At 33.8% G+C, this 20,323-nt stretch overlaps 1 protein-coding gene across 7 annotated transcripts in view; it reads right to left on the bottom strand.

The window, feature by feature from the left end:
* LOC132707864 (WD repeat-containing protein 47) overlaps positions 1-20,323 on the bottom strand; it is a 106,061-nt gene that overhangs the window by 47,439 nt on the left and 38,299 nt on the right. Inside the window, exons 1-4 of one of the 7 annotated variants that reach the window (XM_060679853.1) lie at positions 15,355-15,519; positions 11,834-12,179; positions 7,878-8,049; positions 7,007-7,153 (exon numbers count right to left, since the gene is read on the bottom strand). The exons of 5 other annotated variants lie outside the window; for them this stretch is intronic. In XM_060679853.1, the coding sequence (XP_060535836.1) occupies positions 7,007-7,153; positions 7,878-8,049; positions 11,834-12,168 (654 nt within the window). In that variant the 5' untranslated portion in view covers positions 12,169-12,179; positions 15,355-15,519. Of the gene's footprint in view, positions 1-7,006; positions 7,154-7,877; positions 8,050-11,833; positions 12,180-15,354; positions 15,520-20,323 lie in introns of those variants that run through there. One more of the 7 variants, XM_060679854.1, reaches the window with a different exon arrangement.

The following is a 20,323-nucleotide window of genomic DNA, read 5'->3' as shown; positions in this document are numbered from 1 at the left end:
ATCCACCATATTCTCCAGATCTGGCGCCTTCCGACTACTATTTGTTCCGGTCCCTGCAAAATTTTTTGGATGGCAAAACCTTTACCTCAAATGAAGATGTCAAGAACCACCTGAACCAGTTTTTTGCCAGCAAGGACCAAAACTTTTATGAGAGGGGAATTATGTTACTGCCAGAAAGATGGCAAAAGGTGTTGGACCAGAATGGCCAATATATAATTTAATAAAATATTTATTCATTAAACGAAAACTGTCTTTCATGTTCCCCAAAAAAAACGAAATGACTTTCCGAACAACCCAATGTTTCATAACACAATGTTTAAATAAAATTGCTATAGGTAATTGTTTCCGATCAAATGATCTGTGCTTAACCAGTCGCTAATGCTTTGCTTCGTCCAAGATCAAGTTGGAGTTAAATGATATCCATAATTACTGCTCAATCGGTAGGAAAATATTTTACCAACTTCAAAAATAATTTTAAAGCATAAAGTTTACCTACACCTATGGCCGAAAACGAAACCGAAATTGAGCTGAACTGGAGGGAAATTCCCATTTTAATTTTATGAAATAGCCTTTAGTAACCTTTACTTTGCATATTGCTGGCAAGAATAAGCCGGCCTGTCCAAAAACGGCATAGAAGTGTATGTTCAAAAACCGCAAAACCGTTAATTTTGGTACCCAATAACTTGCGTGCATAGGTTCGACAGGTGAGATGAATATTTTCGTTAAAGTTTTTGGGATTAGTGACGTGATTAATTAGCAGTACACGTATGACAGGGAACCTCTGGTTTAAAGCGATTCAAGCTATTAATGAGTTGTACTTAGCGCTTACGATATTAGAAATTGTGAATTATTGTTTATATTTTGTTTTAACGGGTTTTACTTGTTATTGACATGTTCGGTTGGGCCTCGAATTAATCAAACAACTTTCCGGTATTATATTTGAACCTCGTTTAATAGGAAATCGATTAGATTAGAATAAATTCTAAACGGACACACGTCATAAATAAGAAAAGACTAGACATTAACCACGAATGCATAAATCATAAGTAAGTTTTTGCAATTGTAGTCTGGTATACTTGGAGTCTAAATTTTGTTTTTTTTTAATTAAAAAGTGACATTTCTCAATTAAAATTGTGAACATTTTTCCTTAGCGGGGCAAGCGGTGCTGTCCCAAACTGTTGTAGCTAAAATAAAGCTTATAAGTAAAACATAACGGGCCTTACTTTTTGTGCGCTGCATTAAATTAAAATCTACCAAAGTTTCTTTGAAACGCCCAGAACCAAATTGGATTTGTCAGTCATTCTACAAAAATAAATTAACCCTAAATTGTAAAACAGTTAGTACATGTCGCGCCATCTGTTAAGCGGCGGCAAAACTAAACGCGGTCAAAAGAAATTTCCTTTTTCGCACGTCAACACGTCACCGCCAAGCACTTTTAGTTCTGAACTGCGACAAAAGAGGGGCGCAAAACTTATTAGCATCTATATATTTGAACCCACAGAGTATAAGATAGATGGGAAAGCTCATTAGTGGGAATGTTAAAAAGCGAGTTTCAACGATTCTAGTGATTGTGTCCAGTCATGACAACGGAAAACGCGGGGGCGTACAGTTCAATTCAATTTAAAGTTTGAAAGGTAAAATGTGAAAAAAAAAATTGTCAAAATATTGAAAAAAAATATTTTTATTAAAATATAAAGTGCTGTTATCCGTTACAAGCTACTGTAGTATTTTCAGTGTGACGCATTACTTTAAACGGTACTAGTACTTGGACACAAATATTAGATGGCATTCGTAACAGTACACGCGACCTTCCCCTCTATCTTATACTCTTTGTTTGAACCCATGTAGCCATCTACGTAGCTATTTAAATTAATAAGATCTCAATATTTTAATCACTGATTCAAATAAGATTAACAAAAGTTCTTGTTAAAATTTTTGCAACTTCTGAAGATATTTAAATAAAAATTGGTACATTTGAGCGCGTAATACAGGGAACGGTAAAAACCTTTAGTTATATTTAGCAACTTTGACTACAAAATTGCAAAATATGAAGATTTCCACAGAAATGAAGTACAATTTTTGTAAATCGTTACAACGCACCTTAGTCAAGGAAAATGCATTTGAAAATTCTATTGCAAAGTAATTTTTGTTGAATCATATTAAAAATCGCGCCATCTAGTCAAACAATCACGAACGTAACTATGTTATGTTAATACATGGACTATACCATGGTTTGTAAGTTGATTCAATCAATGTACATCAGCATCAGCAGCTTTAATGTATTTCCTTTCAAGATTTTTTACACAGTTTTATTATTCAAATCTGCTTTTTCAAGAGGTTATGGGTCTACGACGCTTAGCAATTTTGAGTGATATCGGGAAAATACAAGTTTCAAGCTTTCAGAGCAAAAATGTCGTTGAACTACATGTCAGATTACGCCGCAGCTGACGGGTTGTGATAATTCCAATGATTGGGGCTTTGGCGTCGAAAATTTCTTAGTTTTGGAAGGCCTTAATAACTGTCTTGATGGCAGTAAAACAGATTCATATATCTATCTATCTATATTTATATATTTCTCATGTAATTGAAAGGGTCCAAAAATTGAAGAAAACGCGTTTTACTATTGACAGTAAATGGATACTATTATTACTATTGGCGGGATTACATAGGAAGTTTTTCCCCATGTTAATGGCAATAGAACATAGTGGAATTGAAGTCAGCACAGAAAATACCAAGGCCAAGCTGCTGGATATGCAGGTAGATGGTGCTGGTGGTAATTCGCAAGACTTTGCAGCACAGAAAACATTTGGAAATCAACAGCAATGAAAAAAATAAAAATAATTAGAGCAAAACATTGCTGCAAAATGTGAAATGCAAGCAAGTTTACCATTGCAGGTAATTCATTGTGACCTACGGAAGAGCCTTAATAAACAGAATAGAGATATTTTCTTATTTTTGAAAATGAAGATGAATATCTAGTGAAACAATCACAGACGTAACAATACGTGGACTATACTATCAATGTTTTCATGATTGCATCAGCAACTTTAATATATTTTCTTTCAAGATTTTTCACTCAGTTTTATTATTTAAACCGGCTTTTTCAAGAATTTTCTGATTTAAATGTTATAGGCTAAGCACTGGGTGTAAAAAACTCCCATTTGGTTTCACTTTTAGTACCCTCTATCTTAAAAAAGAGGAGGTTGTGGCTCCTAGACGATTTTAGATAATCTAGACATATCGATGTCTAATTTCGGCCTTGAATATCTGAAAGCATATTCGCTACTTTTCTAACAAAATAACTCAATCAAAGATATAATAAATCAAATGAAATTGCCAACATCTGAACTAAGCAACAACTGAAATAAGCGGCCATTTTTTTACAGCAAAACGTCAATTATAATTAGCTTTTATTTAGCGGTGGCAGAGGCAGAATAAACAAATCAATTATTGCCAAGTTATTAAAAAATGGAAATACGCGGCGATTGTGATGATAATGTAAACGTAAACATTGTGTATGGGCGTGCCGAATATGGTTAGCTGACCATATCGGACATGTTGACGTGTCGCGTTAAACATTTTTCTAGAAAATTTATGTCCGCTCGTCCGATGTGCGTCGCAAAATTGTCTTCGCTCTATTATTATCCAGGCATTACTTTTTTTTATTTGCCGTACACTAAATCAACCTACTCCACTAAATCGAAAAACTATTAAATATTGTCACTGGTTCCGATTTAGGGCTACTTGAGAGAGTGATAGAACCTGAATCTGGTCGAACCTACAGCTAGCGAGCTGGCTGCAATGGTAAAAAGTGTTAGTTGTAATCAGCAATCAGATAAAAACATCTGTTCGAAAATATTTACAATTTGCATGGGTATATTTAAAGAAAAAGTAAAAGTAGGCAACCCACCATCGAATGTGTTCATACAAGAAAAACGAAAAAAACTCTGCGGTATCTTTTATGCATTGGAACAAAGCCGGGAACATGTTTATTCGTGTTATGGCATCTTACAAATCGGACAAATACTCAATGAACTAAACAAAAAGGTCGGTTTACGTTACATATAAGACATATTACAAAATAAACATGTTTCGGTCTCAACAAATAAAACGTTAAGCTAGCTATCGAGGTTTCACTTTTGTCTCGCTGACGTTGCGCCCTGGAAACCAGCGTGTTTGGGAGAAACGTTAGGCAGAGCCAAGAGACATTCAAAAGATGCGTAAGTATAAGTTCACTCAGTTGCCACTTTTCTTATTTAATTTCTGAATGCGGGATATTGGGATATCGCGCTTGTATTTCTGAAGAAACCAAATAAAAATAAGATCTAAGCTTTGAAAGGTTATTGAATTGGAAAGAGAATGAAGCCGAAGATTATAGAAACACATTAGGAGCATTCATACAAAACCAGACAGAGAAAGACATAAAACTAACCAAAATTTTTTGAATTTTGGTATGTTCATTAAAAAAAAAATATAGGATGCAATTTTACAAGAGGTTTTCTATGTCTTTATAGTAAGTAACGACAATAATTATTTTGGCACGCATCAAAGGTTACTTTATTCTAACTGTGAGGACTATTTTATGACTGCTTTTGAAGAACATAAACTACCAAGAACAAAAGCGGATGCTTTGTGGTGATTAAAGTACGGTGCATGCTCCTGGGGTTATACTAAACTTCCATGCTGTATTTGTGAGTGGGATATTCGGAAAAGATATAGACATTGAAGTCTAAAACAAGCCTTACACCCGCTTGAGATAAGAGATTTCCAAACACAATGACCAATGTCGAGAAAAACGTCTGAGTTTCATTTAAAGAAGTAATTGATAAGTTCCTTGGGAACTCTAAGGACAAAAGCTACGAAAGTATTGTTCAAAATATGTTACAACACTTTCTCATCGTCTATGTTGTAATATGAGTTTGAAACTGAAAATCTTGGTGCAGTTAGCGAAAAACAGGGAGAGAGGTTTCACCAGGACATTAAAGAAATGTCGAAATTGGAATCACACTTTTTGACTGAATAAAAAAATAAATTATTTTAGAAGTATAGTTTTTTTTTGAAAAAAACCTTTCGTGATACAAATAAATGCACACATAGTTGCTCTCATGCAACCCCCTACAACGAGCATATGAAACTATTTACAAAATAAAATTACATTACATAGACATTCATTCAAAATGGTAGAATTAAATTGTGAAAACAAAACATTTTTAATAATTTTAATTTTAACAATTTTAACACTGCTAGAGTGAATTCAAAAAAGAAATACATGTATACAATTTGATAGTTACTAGTTTTATGATAAATGTATTGTTTAAGTTTTTGTTTTTGTTTGTTTGAGAGGGAGTTTGTTGTAAGCCTTGATAGCAATGTGTGTGACACTGCGCTGAAACTGTGCTAAGTATGTTTGGGAACGGTAAACTGCCCCCTATGGCGGGTATTAACCGAATGAATATCTGATCCACGAGTAAGTTTGTCAAAAAGACACGTCGGACGATGGAGAGATATTACTTTTTTAATTAAGACTAAAAGCTGCTATTTAAAACGTTCGTCTAACGTTAGCCAGCGAAAATCCTCTAGGCTAGTAGATATGTGATTAAATTTACGAATGTTGTATGAAAATCTGAGACAGGCATTCTGAAGACGCTGAAGACTAACCTTATCCTTTTGACGTGGGACAGGCCAGTAAACTATCATATAGTACGAAATTCACGAGAGAATGAAGGAATCGGTAAGTTTTAACTTAATTGCTGTGTCCAGAATATCTTTATTACAGTAGAGAATCCGAAGCTTGTAAAACGATTTCTACGTGACCTTCTAAACGCAGATTATCATCCAAATGCAGACCCACATTATTGCATTCGGCAACCGGCCGTAAGAGAAGGTCATTTAAGCAAATTTTGGCAGCGTCTAGACTAATTATTTTTCCTTTATCTTTACCAAAAATTATAAGTTGCGTCTTACATTCGTTAATTAAGCATGCTTATTAGAAATATCACTGAGAGCACGTAGGTCACTGTTTATATTATTAACGGCGGTATTAATTTGAGAGTAATTAGAAGAGAGATATACTTGAGTGTCGTCTGCGTACTGATGGGAGGAACGATGTTTAATAAATTTACAGAAGTCGGATTTATAAACGGAAAACAGCATCGGACCTAAAATACTACCCTGTGGTACACCTTTGGGAATATTTACATAATTGGAATAGCTGTTATTGAAGAATACTCTTTGACACCGATCAGAAAAGTAAGTTTTGACAAACTGCAACATACCAGCCCCCACACCAAAGTATTTCAGTTTAGCAAAGAGCAGGCGGTGGTCCAGCGTGCCAAATGCGTTGCCATAATCAAGCAATATTAAGCAGATATTCAGGCCCACATCATTTGCCCGAAATATATCATCACAAACTTTTAAAACATCGAAACTTATGTAAATAATAGACACTTTTCCTAGAATTGTATTGGCAGAGTATAACAAAAATTAATTAATTTGTTTTAGAGAGATGATTATAGAAACTAAAAGGTTCTCGATATCAACAGTAGGTTATTGAATATTTACTATACTTTTTGAAACTGTACTTTTTGCTTAGTAAGTCGGTTTTCTTCTCCCGCTGAGGTATCCATAAAACGCTTTTTTCCAATATCTTCGAAACTAGACATAGAAATTTCTGCATTTTGCTGATAACTTATTAAATTAAAAAAACAACTTCTGCCCGGGAGTTTTCAATCGTTTCATCGGAAAGACTCGCCGCCGTTTAAACCGGCAACGTTGTTTCCCACAAACAATGTGCAATTATAAAAGTCCGTTTACATTGATCTCAACTTTTAAGGTAAGGTCGCCTCTGCCACTCTAGGCTAGTGTTTTACCTGAGTCACTTTTCTTCTACGCCGCGTTCGTTCCGGCGCCATTTTAAATAAAATTACACGAAATCGAAGCAATCGTTTAATGGTACATTCAAAGTGTCCGCCACCCGGGTGTTATTTATTAGGATCGCTGGTCTAACCTGAGGATCCTCCCAAATCGGTTCCTCGCCCCATCCGCACGAACTTCCGGAACTTCCTCGCCGGCCCGGATCCCAGGAATTTCTCCGGCCGTCCAGCGAATCGGTCGAATAGTTTCGGGAGTTTCGTCTCATGTTCATCCCGGGCACCTAAAATTGAAATTTTTCGATGCAACGTTGTCAAATACCCGAAAATTAATGAGAGTTTTTGAAATATTTTTGAGAAATTTTGTGACATTCGGCTATACAAAATTATTAAAAATGGTCGCTCGTAAGTCTATGCTTAAAAAGCCAATCACGCGAGACCAAATAAAATACAAAAAAATTCTAATAAATAATTCATTTTAACAAATACGTATGTATTGTAATTTTATATATCACACGTCACATTCCCATAGAAAAAGGTCACTGGGACTACTAAAAATTATATGGAATTTTACATCAAATATTTAATCTGTTTTTAAATTTTTCCTAATTTTCCAGTGAGTTTTCTTTTTTGAAAAATTTGGGGCGACCTTGGAGGACAAAATTACTTTTAGAATTCTACTTTTTTTTTCGAAAGTATGACTTTAAAACTGCAATAACGTTTTTCTAATTTTTAAAATAAATTAACTCACTTGGCTGAATTTTATTCTCAATTTTATCGCGGATCGTGACATGGCTTTAAGTTGATGATTTTTGAAAATAAAAAGGCTGAAATTTTTTCATAGTCTATTTTACAACAGCACGGCATGTCCAAAAAATGAAATCAGTTTCTTTCAAAAGAGCATTTGAAAAAGGAAAAACTCAAAACCGCAGGATTTTTTCAACAGGAGACAGATTAAAAATTTAAATATATACTTTTTTTACAATATACGTATGTAAAAATAATTACCTGTAGGAAATTTTTTCCGTTCAAACTGGACATGGAACCTCCGATAGGATTCCGTTTGCTCCCATTGATAGACGGTGTAGAATCGTCTTTGCGCAGAGTCGACGAAAACTGGCTAGGGTGCTCGACCTTTTTGTTCGGCGGACTTAACGGTATCCCTAGCGACTCTCTACGCCTGCAAAACATAAAACAAAAAGGCCGTTCTACCGATTTTCTATTATGTCTGCACACAAACAGGTACCGCGCGGTCCAGACTTGAGCCCGGTTAACTTAAAATGATTTCGCGCGAGCACTGTTGTTGAACTTGAGTAGCAGTAAAATTCGCCAAAATACGTCTAATTGATGTGCTCTAGTTGATACGTATGTAGGCACGTATAACTGACTCGCAAATTAGTGTCATATTATGCGCTTTCTGGGCGTTTGAAAATACTCGTATGGTGATAATTGTCAATACGGTCTACGAAAAACGATTGGAAAATATTATATAAGTTCTTCAAAAAATTCAAACTTTTACAAAGAAAATTTTGGAATATAAAACGGCTAGCGGAAATAGCAGCGGGTTCGTATAATTATTAGTGACAATCGAGCGCTGGTTTTCAAAGTGGCCGAATTTAGGAAGAATTTTCTACAAATTCTAAATAATGTTGCACTGTTTATAATAAATATTGTTGTTTTATTTGCTTAATACGTTTAGAGTCACAGTCTCTTTAGATTTTTTATTTTTGATCTGAAATCTTTTCAAATAGCAACCACAAAATTATTAAGTATTGTATTTGAAAAACAAAACTCTATCCTACGGCTCTAAAAGTCATTGCATACGCATTTTTCAAGCACATTATCTCGATTTTATTTCTTCCAATTCCAACAATTTATATTGTTAACTAAGACACATTAACTAATTTAGTTAAAACCTAAGCAGGTGCTAAACCATCGAACAAAAATTGAAATACGAGCGAGAAACATGGCTTCTACGCCTTAATTTCGAAAACAAATTACGACTTGTCGTATATCGAGGAAAGCAGGGAGCAATTTAACATACTGATCATAGCTCTAACCTTAAATTTATCTATGCAGATCGGCGGAAAATTATTCATTGCATAAGACTGCTGTCCCATTATTTCGCGTAAATTTGAAAGTTTCAACGCTAAAACTCATGTGTAAAACACTTCAGAGACTAAGTGTAAAAATGACACCAACGCCTTTCAGAATTTTAATCGCTGCGCGGGTGTACCGCGAACGATGGATAAAATCGATTCCGACAATCGAAAAATCAATATTTACAAAAGCTATAGGCAAAAAACAACGAAAATAAGCTCGTTACAAATATGAAAGTCATCGACGCTCGTTACTTGGTCAGTGGAACTCTAATGGGAATCTGATTCAACGCGGGCGATCTACGCGCTCTGTTAAAGATCCGGAGATTTACTTTCACGCGGGCTTAAGTCTGGACAATAAACAGACCCACGCAAAAAACGTGATAATAGAAATTTAACTAAGACTCGAACTGTCAACTATAAAAACGTTTTAAATCTACCAATATGTACTGGGAGTATCAGTAACAGCAATGAGATACACCGTGTGCCAAATAAAATGACCCACGCCATGACCATAGCAGATACGAAAAAGTTTCTTAGACTCTCCTGAAGATTTAAAATATAAGACTTCAACTTTGTTATTTTAAATGGAACACAATACATATATCGACATTTGCGGAATCCTTGGTTGAAATAAAGGTCACTTTCTTAAGAAATTCCTATTCGTATTTTGCGTAGTTTAGGCAGAAATTGAAGTTATGTGTTTTTTTTTTCATATTTTGATTGCCACATATAAAATTGTGTTGTGACGCTACTGACCCAGGTATTGCAAGAAAAATGTAACCACAGACCAAGGAGATGATGTTTGACAGATGCTCCGCATCTTATACAGGGCGTTCCATATAGGTGGTGCAGTTTTATATTTTTATTCAGATATCAATTCTAGGATAAAAAACGAGGTAAGTTTGTAATTTATCTTATATTTAAATTTGACTTACATTTTGACATATTCAAGGTTTGTTCAAGATAACACCCGTATAAATTCTTATTGAATTTAAAGCTGCCCGCATTAGGTCACTTGTTGGCAATATTAGGTATTTTTTAAATAGCAAAGACACGATACTACTACTTTGAAAGATATTATACTCCACATATACGAATAGAACCTATTGCTAACAATAAATGGTGTCCACTAATACGTGGAGATTTTGAGAAATATCGACTCTATACTACACACAGATTTAATAAAAGTTGAGCTTGATTGAAAATACCTAATAACAAAAATAAATAATTAAAGTTTATAGGCTAACCAAAAAACTATAATTAATAATAAAATACAAATAAAATATATACTAAAAACAAACTTGACAACTTTTTAAATAGAAATATTGAAAAACAACAAAAACAGAAATGTCAAAGTTTGTTTATACCTTAATGCGCCAAAAAAAATGATGTCATAGCCAACTACATTTTTAAACATTTTGATATTTGTTTTCATAACAGATGAAATGAGCATTTTAAGAGGAACATTTTTAATTATAGTTTAGTTAGACTGAATCCAGAAACACTTTTTAGTTAACTTTTTTTTTAATGATTTATTTATTCAAATTTGTTACCTTGGTTAGTTAACCCATAAACTTTAATTACTTATTTTTGTTATTTGGTATTTTCAATGAAGCTAGATAATTAACCAATAAATAACCATTAAATGTTTCTTTAAATATGAATTCTGAAGTTTTATTAAATCTGTATTGTTAGCAACGAGTTTTATTCGTACATCTGGAGTATTATATCTTTAAAAGAAGTAGGATTATGTTTTTGCTATTTCAAAAATACCTAATGTTGCCAACAAGCTTTAAATTCAACAAGAATTTATACGGATGTTATTGTAAACCTCGAATATCTCAAAACACAACAAAACAAACTTACCTTATTTTTTATCCTAGAATTGATATCTGAATAGAGATATAGTGTTCAATTTGAAAAATCTTAAGATTTTGTTAACTGAATTCGCCAAAACGGCACCACCTATTTGGTGTATTAGATAAGGCGCATCTGTCAAAATGATATAGTAGTGCATGTTCTCCTTAGTTTGTGGTTAAATTTTCATTGCAATACCTGAATCAGTAGCGTCACAACACAATTTTATATGGGGCAATCAAAATATGGAAAAAAAACACATAACCTCAATTTCTGCCTAAAATATGCAAAATTCGAATAGGAATTCCTTAAGAAAATGACCTTTATTTTACCCAAGGATTCCAAAAAGGACGATATACACATGGAGTTCCATTTAAATGAACAAAGTTGATGTCGAAGGGGACACTTTTCGGACACCCGGTATAAACAAAATTATAATACTTGAAATCTTCGGGAGAGTCCAAAAAATTTTGTACGGAACTTATTTTCGTATCTCCTATGGGTTTCCAGATCGTATAGTGGATCGTTTTATTTCGCACACGGTGTACAATGTTAGTGTTGGTAAGTAAATCGGCCAAAAGAAAAGCTGCAAATAATTTTTAAGTTTCTGGAATATCCAATAGGGTGCGTAAATACGATTTCTGCAAAATGTTCTTATATTAATCATAGTTAGAGTGAGTACTGTTTTAAAGTTGAGACAAATTCAAATCTTTTTTGTAGATTTGCTCTCTAAACGTTGTTGAAAATAAATAATCGTTATTTATTTTTATTCCTCGAAGTAGCTGACGATTTGATATTCTTGTCCTGATTTTTTCATTAAAAATTAGGTTTAGTCAATCAACCAAAAGGTGAAACTACCTCTCCTCAGAAGCTAGAAAATGATAATTCCCCTAGCCCGGTGTAATCTTTCAAAGTCTAAAGCGTTTCAAATCAATAAGCGGCCAAACTAACCAAGGCAAATTTGGGAGTGCCGCAGGGACCTAACCGCGGTCCACCTTTACGCACCTGTTATGGTATCCGTTGTAGTGAGCGGGATTGTTCAACGCGGGCATGGATTCCCTTCTGGGCCCAACTCCGTTGCTTCCAAAGTACCCGGGATGGAACCAGTCCCGCTTCTGATGAACGACGTTACCCAAAGAATCTCTGCGATTCGTTAAATGGAGGGTGCTACCCAAAGAACCTCGTCTATTGCCCAGCGCTTTGTGCACATCGCATTTCAAGCTATGCTTGTGTTCGATTTCCACAAGCATGTCTTTCGTGGGCTTGGTATCGATCGACACGTCATTGAAGAGTGCCTCCAAGCGTTTGAGGGTGGCTTTCTGGTTCAGACCGGACGCCATTTCGATGAGCGCTAAAAATAATCACGATTTAAATCAGTCAGAACTCGGAACATCTTGCAACTGCGTACTCAATTCGGAACCATGTCAAGTTCACAAAACAAGTTTTTTATGTTGTCGCCCATACAAATAAAATCATCAACGCCGATCATGCTACATATGGAAAAATGGCAAACTATAAAGTCTGATTTTAATAGATGAGCATATTTTAATGTTTATTTTTCGATGGGATTTGGTTCTGTATAAATATTCATAGACGTGCGTTCTTAAATTGGAGATTTTTCGAATCAATCCGTCGGTTTTATACGAAACAAAATAACTTGAACTTTTTAAGCAATTGTTAGCGTTAATCTATGTCCGTCCTGCCAAACTTTTAACGGATCGTTAGTTCACAATAAATAGGTCACGTTACAGTGTGTTACCCATAACAAAAAACATAGATGGGACTAAAAGAATTCTTGTCACCTTGCAAAATAATTTGGACTACAAGTTAAAAATTGTATTAATTTAGAAAAATTAAGGTTCTTATGTGAAATCCCACATAACACATATTTTAAAAATAATGTCGATCCAATTACCTAAAATATCAAAATTATGACTTGGATGCAGTCTAATTCGATTAAAAATATGATATATTTGGTTTATCATTTGTTCATGGCAAGATAATAACAGGATTGTTTTTAAGAAGTTTCCATTCCTGAAGCGCCATTTTTGGAAATCAATAGTCAATCAAATTGACGGTTGCTTCAATAATAACTAACAAACTTCGAAAATCAAATGATAATCAACATTTTCTTCTTCTAGCATTCCGTGAAGATATTTTTTGAAAAAATAGATGTCATTATGATAACTAAAAGTCATTAAAAATTAGCATTTAAAATATGTGGTACTAAGCAAAACTTTAATCTTTATCACAGTTTTCAACAAATATTTAGTTAAAAAACAAATTCATTTAGAAACATAATTGTGATATCTGAACGTGATTTTCTTTCGAACTTTATCTTGATCTTTTTCGAAAAGGAAACGAAAAAGATGTGAAATAATGCCTATTTATTTTTTAAGCGATTATCTGATAGATAGCGATACGTGTGTTTTTAAGTAAAGTTTGGTGTTTCCGCAGGATTTTGTTTCATAAACGGCGTGACGTAAGTTATAAAAATTATTAACGAACGTGAGTAATATTTGCGAAAAATATGGCGAAATAAACAGCGGCGCCTAGCGGAAAAATCCGTGTATGGCGAATGACGCAACCGGGGCGTTTTAAAAAATGATTTATGTCAATGGCATTAAAAAAAATAGCTCGTACGTGAGATCGTCGAAGTGAGTCACGCCTAGTATCGATAACGTTTGCATTTACAGCTGACATTATGTACCAAGACACATAAAACGACAACTTCGTGAAATGTGTTTTCTTTCGACGTTGTGAAGTGGGTGCGGGTCTGAAGAGTAGAGCGACGTCATCGGCTTTATTCAAAAAAACATTATTAACATGTAGGTTCATAAACTAGCTCTAAATTCCTTACAAATTATAAGAAGCAGTAACTCATCTGACTAACCAAAATTAACCAAAAGAGCAACGATGCTGGTCGGCCAATGATTTTTGTCGAAATTTGCAATTATTTTTGTAACAGGGGTGTAAAATTCCTGAATACTTTTGTAATAGCACCGTTATCCATGAAATCCGTTTGAAAAAATACGTTAAAGTTTTTGTTTGCTTTTCATTGTCTAAATGATTGTCAATTTTGAACTTGGCCTTCGTGATAATATAGTTTATTGCAAAAACATCAACTATGTACAGGTTCAAAAGGATTTTCGAAAAGTTCTCTTTTGCATAATCAAATTTTCAAAAAGCAAAAGTATTCTTAACACCAATAATAAGACAAATACGAATTAGCATCAAAGCGCAAGTAAATCAAATAAAACCAATAAAATGAATAATAATAATAATAACTGTCACGTCAAAATCGTAATGTCAGCTATGTAATATGTATCCATCTACTTCTGTTATATCCAGCAGTGCCGTCATATTAAAAAAAAGTTGCTAATAGCAATATTGAAAAATCGCAAAAAAGGCACTTACGACTCAGGAAATGAGATTAGCCTATCAACTTTGCTGATGTACTACTTTATCTTTGCTGCGTTGCTAGTTTTTTAAGTTGCCTTAAATTTGAATAAAAATATAAATTAATAACAAATTTGGTTGAGTCCATTTGCAACGATTGTAACGAGACAGTTTGTTTTTTTTTGGAAAGCAAACAAATAAAGATACAGGGTTAATTAAAGGACGAAACTAAATTATTAAATTATCAAAGGTAGATTAAGAAATAATTCTAAAAATCCAAATTCTTGGATTTTAAGATTTCCATCCCATCACATTTATTTTCAATTTTACAAACAGAAAACTGAGGGTTGTATCTTTGTTCTATTTTTAGATTCGTTATTAGAAATAATGCTAATTTTATTAGTTACACACTATATATAATAAATTACTAAATTACTAGACCGTTTACGGCGAAAATACCATAAACCGGAAGTAGTTTTAGATACTAAAAACTAAGATAGTAAAGATCTTTCTCTTATCTCAAACCATTGTCATAGATTTTAAGTAAAAAATTCCGATTTTCCATTGTTTTTTTCTTTAAAACGATTAACAACAGACATGAAATATTAAACCTAAATTTGGGATAGCTTTTTAGCATAAGGGGTTCTATTCAAAATTTAAAGTAGCATTTTGAAATTGGGTCACCCCGTAGACAAAAAAAGTAAATTCCGAAAAATCAATTTGAAACATATAAGTTTTATATGGTTTTATGCTTTTGTAAAATTAGAAATAAATGTGATATTTGACCGACCATGAATATGTCAAAAAGTGACCACCCCACACAACGTAAACGTGGATAAAAGGAACCTTATAGGCATTTGCCATAAAAACGAGCCTTGTCTTTCGTTTTCTCACCTTGCCGCTTGACATTTGACGTTTATTAGACATTCGTGACTCAAACAAAACGTGTCATTGTATCTGACGTACGTTAGACGCTGGCGCCTGACATCTTTAACGATGCCAATCCCAGCCGCATCAAAACCGCATTCTTTCATACCCGTTTCAATATTTTATACGGAAATAACGGTTAATAGAATATTGTTTTCATCGCGTTGAACGCTAGTAAGCGAAACTTGATCGGTACTTACCTTACTCGTAAAACCTTCACCACCCGAAGCGATTAACAAACACCATCAAACTTCACACAATATCACGAAAAGTCCGACGCGAAAAATGTTGCGATTAATCGACGCGCACGGAAATTGTGTCACCAGATGCTAGTTCACGGAAGAACGGTAACATACTGTATATTGAAGATTGAAGAATCGAGTATAATTTTGCCGATTCTTATTTACCTACGGAGCGAAGGCGGACACGCTAGTACGCGGCGTTGCCGTTTTACCGATTTCCCCCGTCGACGCGTTCGATTGGTGCGTAAAACCAATCGACCATTTCCGCGATTTTACGAAAAATCGCCGATCTGGCATCAATGCCGAACTTTTTAAGGCACGTTGCCGACCTTCCCGCCGACAAATTCGGCAGTCCCGGGGCTTTTCGCTCAAGTTTTTCCTTTTTTTGCGCAACATAAAAATAACACGTTATGGTATTGAATAATTCCTACCAGTAGGTCGTCACAATGTCCTTTGAAGGGTTTATTTTGATAGCAAAAAATTTTTCAATTTCAAATCGGACCAAAGCAATTTTTTCTGAGTAGTTTTAGTTTTCTTTATAGTACAGGGTTTATAGTACTGGGACGAACCAGAGATGCAATGAGAGGAGTACCACATTTCAACCTTAACGATAATCTGAAACTCTGCGTATTCTAACAGACTTGAAGAGTCTAACATTGCCTAAGAGAAAGCGCGAGTTCTTTTCTGAAGTATTTAGTGACGGATACTGAAACTTTTGCCTATGGTTTTTATAAGAGTATATTAATAATTAATATTTAAAAACATATTTTGGGGTTTCCACCATACAAATCATACACTTAACCATCATGGAGTCGAGTTGCGATTACGCAAATTGGTGCTATTTGCCGCAAATGTTTATTATTCTACATGGACCAGTTAGGCACTCGCAAATTTCAATTCATTTCTGAATTTTTTGGTAATTTTGAAAAAGCCACACTTGTCCATTTAATTTCGATTTTAAAAACATTCATGTATGGCCGTTTTCATTACAATATTTTAATCTACAATACAAATTTTCATGTTTTACTAATTACAAAAAAATTCCTACCCAGTCGAACCTTAAGAAGAAAAATTCATATAAACATATATCTGAAAAACATTTGGTTTTCTTTCTTTGGGCGATATTGTAGCAAATAAATTTGAATTATTAGGTCCAGTTGGTCGTTAATTTCCTAATGTAATAAAAAAAGCAACCTTGACTCCCCTGTAACTTGAAAATTAGATATTTTAGGTCACTTGTTTATATGAAGTTTTCTACTTCCAGGAATTCCATTCCATTATGCTCCGTCGCAAATTTTAATTTTTGATTGGATTGTTTTTTCAAAAATACGATAAAACCGAAAATGGCTCGCCCTGTACAAAAACCGATTTTCTCCGCATTTTTGTAACGGAACGGGTGCTGCTCGCACCCAGTGTCGGAAATTGGATTGTGAACACGAATTGCACGGCTTAGTATTTCCAGTCGTGCACGGAAGCGCGCTTACAGGCAATATTAATTAGTAAAAATGAAAGAATTATACGCGATATCATTGACTGAGTTCCATATATGGAGGCACATTTCAAAATGTGAATTACGACGAGTGTTCTTGCACGCGAGACCTTATTGTTTATGGTCGAATTTAAAATGACAAAAATACTTTTGCAATCACAAAACTATTCAATAAATTTGTCACGTTTCATGTTCGTAACTATGGTGTAAATAATAAGGTACAAAATCTAGCCCGTGCTCTTCAAAGCTATACTGTAAGGAGCGGAATTTAATTAAAGTCTGTTTCTAAATGATGTGGAGTACCAAAGTAGGGGATTCTTTTCAGCAACGATCAAATTTAAGGTTTGCTCATAGCCGTAGATAGAGAGATAATCTATTATAGCATATAAATCGAGCAAATTTCGTGGAAAGCTAGTCGACGGGTATTAAAGTTCTATAGGGAAGAGGAAAAAGATAGAATAGTTGTGGTTAAGATACCTTGCATGTGATCCTGCATTCCTAAAAGGGGATTCATTGATATTTGCATCCCTTCGAAAGGAAAAGAGTAAAATATCATCCGATTGACCATAGTGGTTATGGATAATTCACGGAGCATAGAAAAAACATCAACTTCGTCAAGTCGATAGCAACTGGACATTTAAAAATGGTAGCAGTATGACCCTTCATTACAATTTTTCAGGGTTCAGACTAGTGTTGGGACTGATCAATTGGCCACTTCTTAATTGACTAGTCAGAAAATGTTTTCAATAACATCTTGCAATTGTAGAGTGTTATCTATGATTATTTAATAATATTTTACTATTTTAATTTACCTACAACCACTCAAGGAATATCCGAATACGATACTGAGCGATTCGGGGAATCCCAATAACAATATCGATTCCATTTTGTTCCCAGGACGACGCGAAGGCGACGTAACGCACAACATAAATAAATATAAATTAATAAATATAAATTTCATGGAATTTTTAAAATTATTTCGGTCAATTGACACAAAGAGATTTGACCGGTCAAATCCACAACCCCACAAAATCTTTCATATCTTTAATTTTCCTATGATATTTCATAAATTTATTTTACAATAAACATTTGTGTAAGAATTTTCTCAAGAATGCAATACATATATGAAATATGTAAAAAAAATTCTAGAACTGTAACAGTAAACTAATTAATATTAATTTTTCTAATCGTATATGCCTGAGATTTGTATACATTATTTAATTCAATATTTAATATAAATAAACCATTGCATCGAATTTTACGGGAGGTTTTCTATATTCTTATCTTTCTCAATTAATAATTTTATGCTTAAGTTTAGAATGTTTATTTTAATAACCTTTTTAAAACATTTTTCGTTTAACTTTCCGATATTTTGTCAAACCTCTTTTTAAAAACGTTGATTTAAGTTTTGTTGATGTTTTGTCAAAAAACTATTAATATTTCTTCAAATTTATTTTTTCTTTTAACATTGAAAAATTTATATTAACCAATTTATTAATTTATAAAGACTAGAAAAAATACATTCATGAATGAAATGGAAAAAATGTAACACACATGCAATTTCCATATCATTTGCAGACGACACATCTCCTTCTTGAAAAAAATCTTCGGCGAATCGCGATCGATAAAAATCGATTCTTAATGCACATTTGCGTCGGCTTTTATGCCTTTCACATGCAAATCAATCGATTCGCGCCGCAATAAATAATTTATGCATGACCTAATCGATCGTTATTGTCGTATTTGCCTACTTAATACGATACTTGCCGGTGGAATATTAATAGTACATGACAAAATGTTTTTAAGTATAAATCAAGAACCACTCAATCGACTAAATTGACTGTCTGGTAGCGTCAAATAAAAAACTAAAAGCCTTTATACGTCCACCAACGACTCACGTAGGAGTACTTTTCTTGCCAAACTCTACCGAAATATCTTAGGCAACGTTTTTACATTGCTTTGGGTTTAATTGCGTCGAAGTTGGCACACTCCTCAATCATTTTTAACTATTTTGATTCATCCAAACAACTTTTTTATTAAACATCCTTCGTAGAATTCAATTTTATCGAGAAAATAGTGTAAAACATATATAAAAACAGTAGTATTAGTATATAATATAATAATATACTTTGACTTTCGAATTATATATAATCTTTCTTAAACAACATCAACACTTCAACATCAATTCCCATTTTTCATTAACACTTTTTCAATTATTGCCAATCCTTACGATTTTACATTTTTTTAATAATAATTTTCCAATCAGACACTATACTGCGGTGAACAATATTTTCTTTCAATTTCATTTCCCTTGGTTTCAAACGTTTTCTCTATCGCGAACGCATAAAAGGAACGACAAACATGTAGCTTTTTTTTTGGTCGCTTAAAGCTTACGATTTCTTCATATATTACAGCGAAGCCATCGCTTAAAACGAAAGTAGAAATTAACTGGTAGACGGAATTCCTTTCCACTTGGGAAAACAAAACAACACTATCTGTGGTTTTCCGCCGACAACTTCGATCTACATCTGATAAATGAGATTAAAATTTAGACATAAATTTGAATGTGCAGTTAGGAAGCAATATGAGAGTTAAATAGTTATTTACGTCGTTAAAAAATGATATTTTACAATCAGGCGAACTGAATTTAATGAGCAGGACGAGCAAATATAACTATTTTGTTTAGTAGTCGTCAAATGACACAAACCTCACACGCCACATTTAATTTAAATTTTGCTAAAATATTTCATTTTCCATTTTTCTACTCTGTTTTTAACTATTGTTTGCGAAATTTTTATTTGCAATTAATGAAAAAAGGCAGTCTGTCCGTGTTAAAACCAAAGCAATTACTGCGACACTTTTTTTAGTTCACTCTGTATATTTCACTTCCAAGGACCTGACGAACCTTTGCCAAAAAATGCGAATCGGCGATAAAAAAATATGTCTTTTATTTGGCGACCGTAAAATTCCCGACCTTGCCTCTTCTCGGTTTGCTTTTAATTTGCTCAAATAATTTTAGGAAATTAACGACGACATTGATATAGCGTTTTCGTAAAATATTTATAGCTGTGCGACAAACTCGAAGAAAAAAATATAACGAGTGATTCAATAAGAGTTTCCACATTGCAATCTGAAATATTTTTGAAACGCCACTGTATTTGTTTATTATCATATGAGATTTCTAACCTCAAAACATAAACAGAATTAGTCATGGAGCAATATACGACTGAACAACGTGTAAAAATTGTGCAAGCCTATTATGAAAATGGTCGATCAAGAAAAAATGGCAAAATCGACCTTCTGAGAGGACAATTTGGAATGTGGTTCAAAAATTTGAGCAAACTGGATCTGTAACTAACCTCAAACGTGCTCGTGCAGGTCGGTCAGATCAAAATATTGCCATTGTTCGCGAAAACGTGTAGCCGAAGATCCAAACAC

Source organism: Cylas formicarius, unplaced genomic scaffold (assembly GCF_029955315.1).
Source record: "Cylas formicarius isolate icCylForm1 unplaced genomic scaffold, icCylForm1.1 PGA_scaffold_9__14_contigs__length_23061073, whole genome shotgun sequence".
Lineage (NCBI taxonomy): Eukaryota > Metazoa > Arthropoda > Insecta > Coleoptera > Brentidae > Cylas > Cylas formicarius.
Note: the sequence above shows the minus strand (reverse complement) of the source record. Positions and strands in the feature narration are given on the sequence as shown.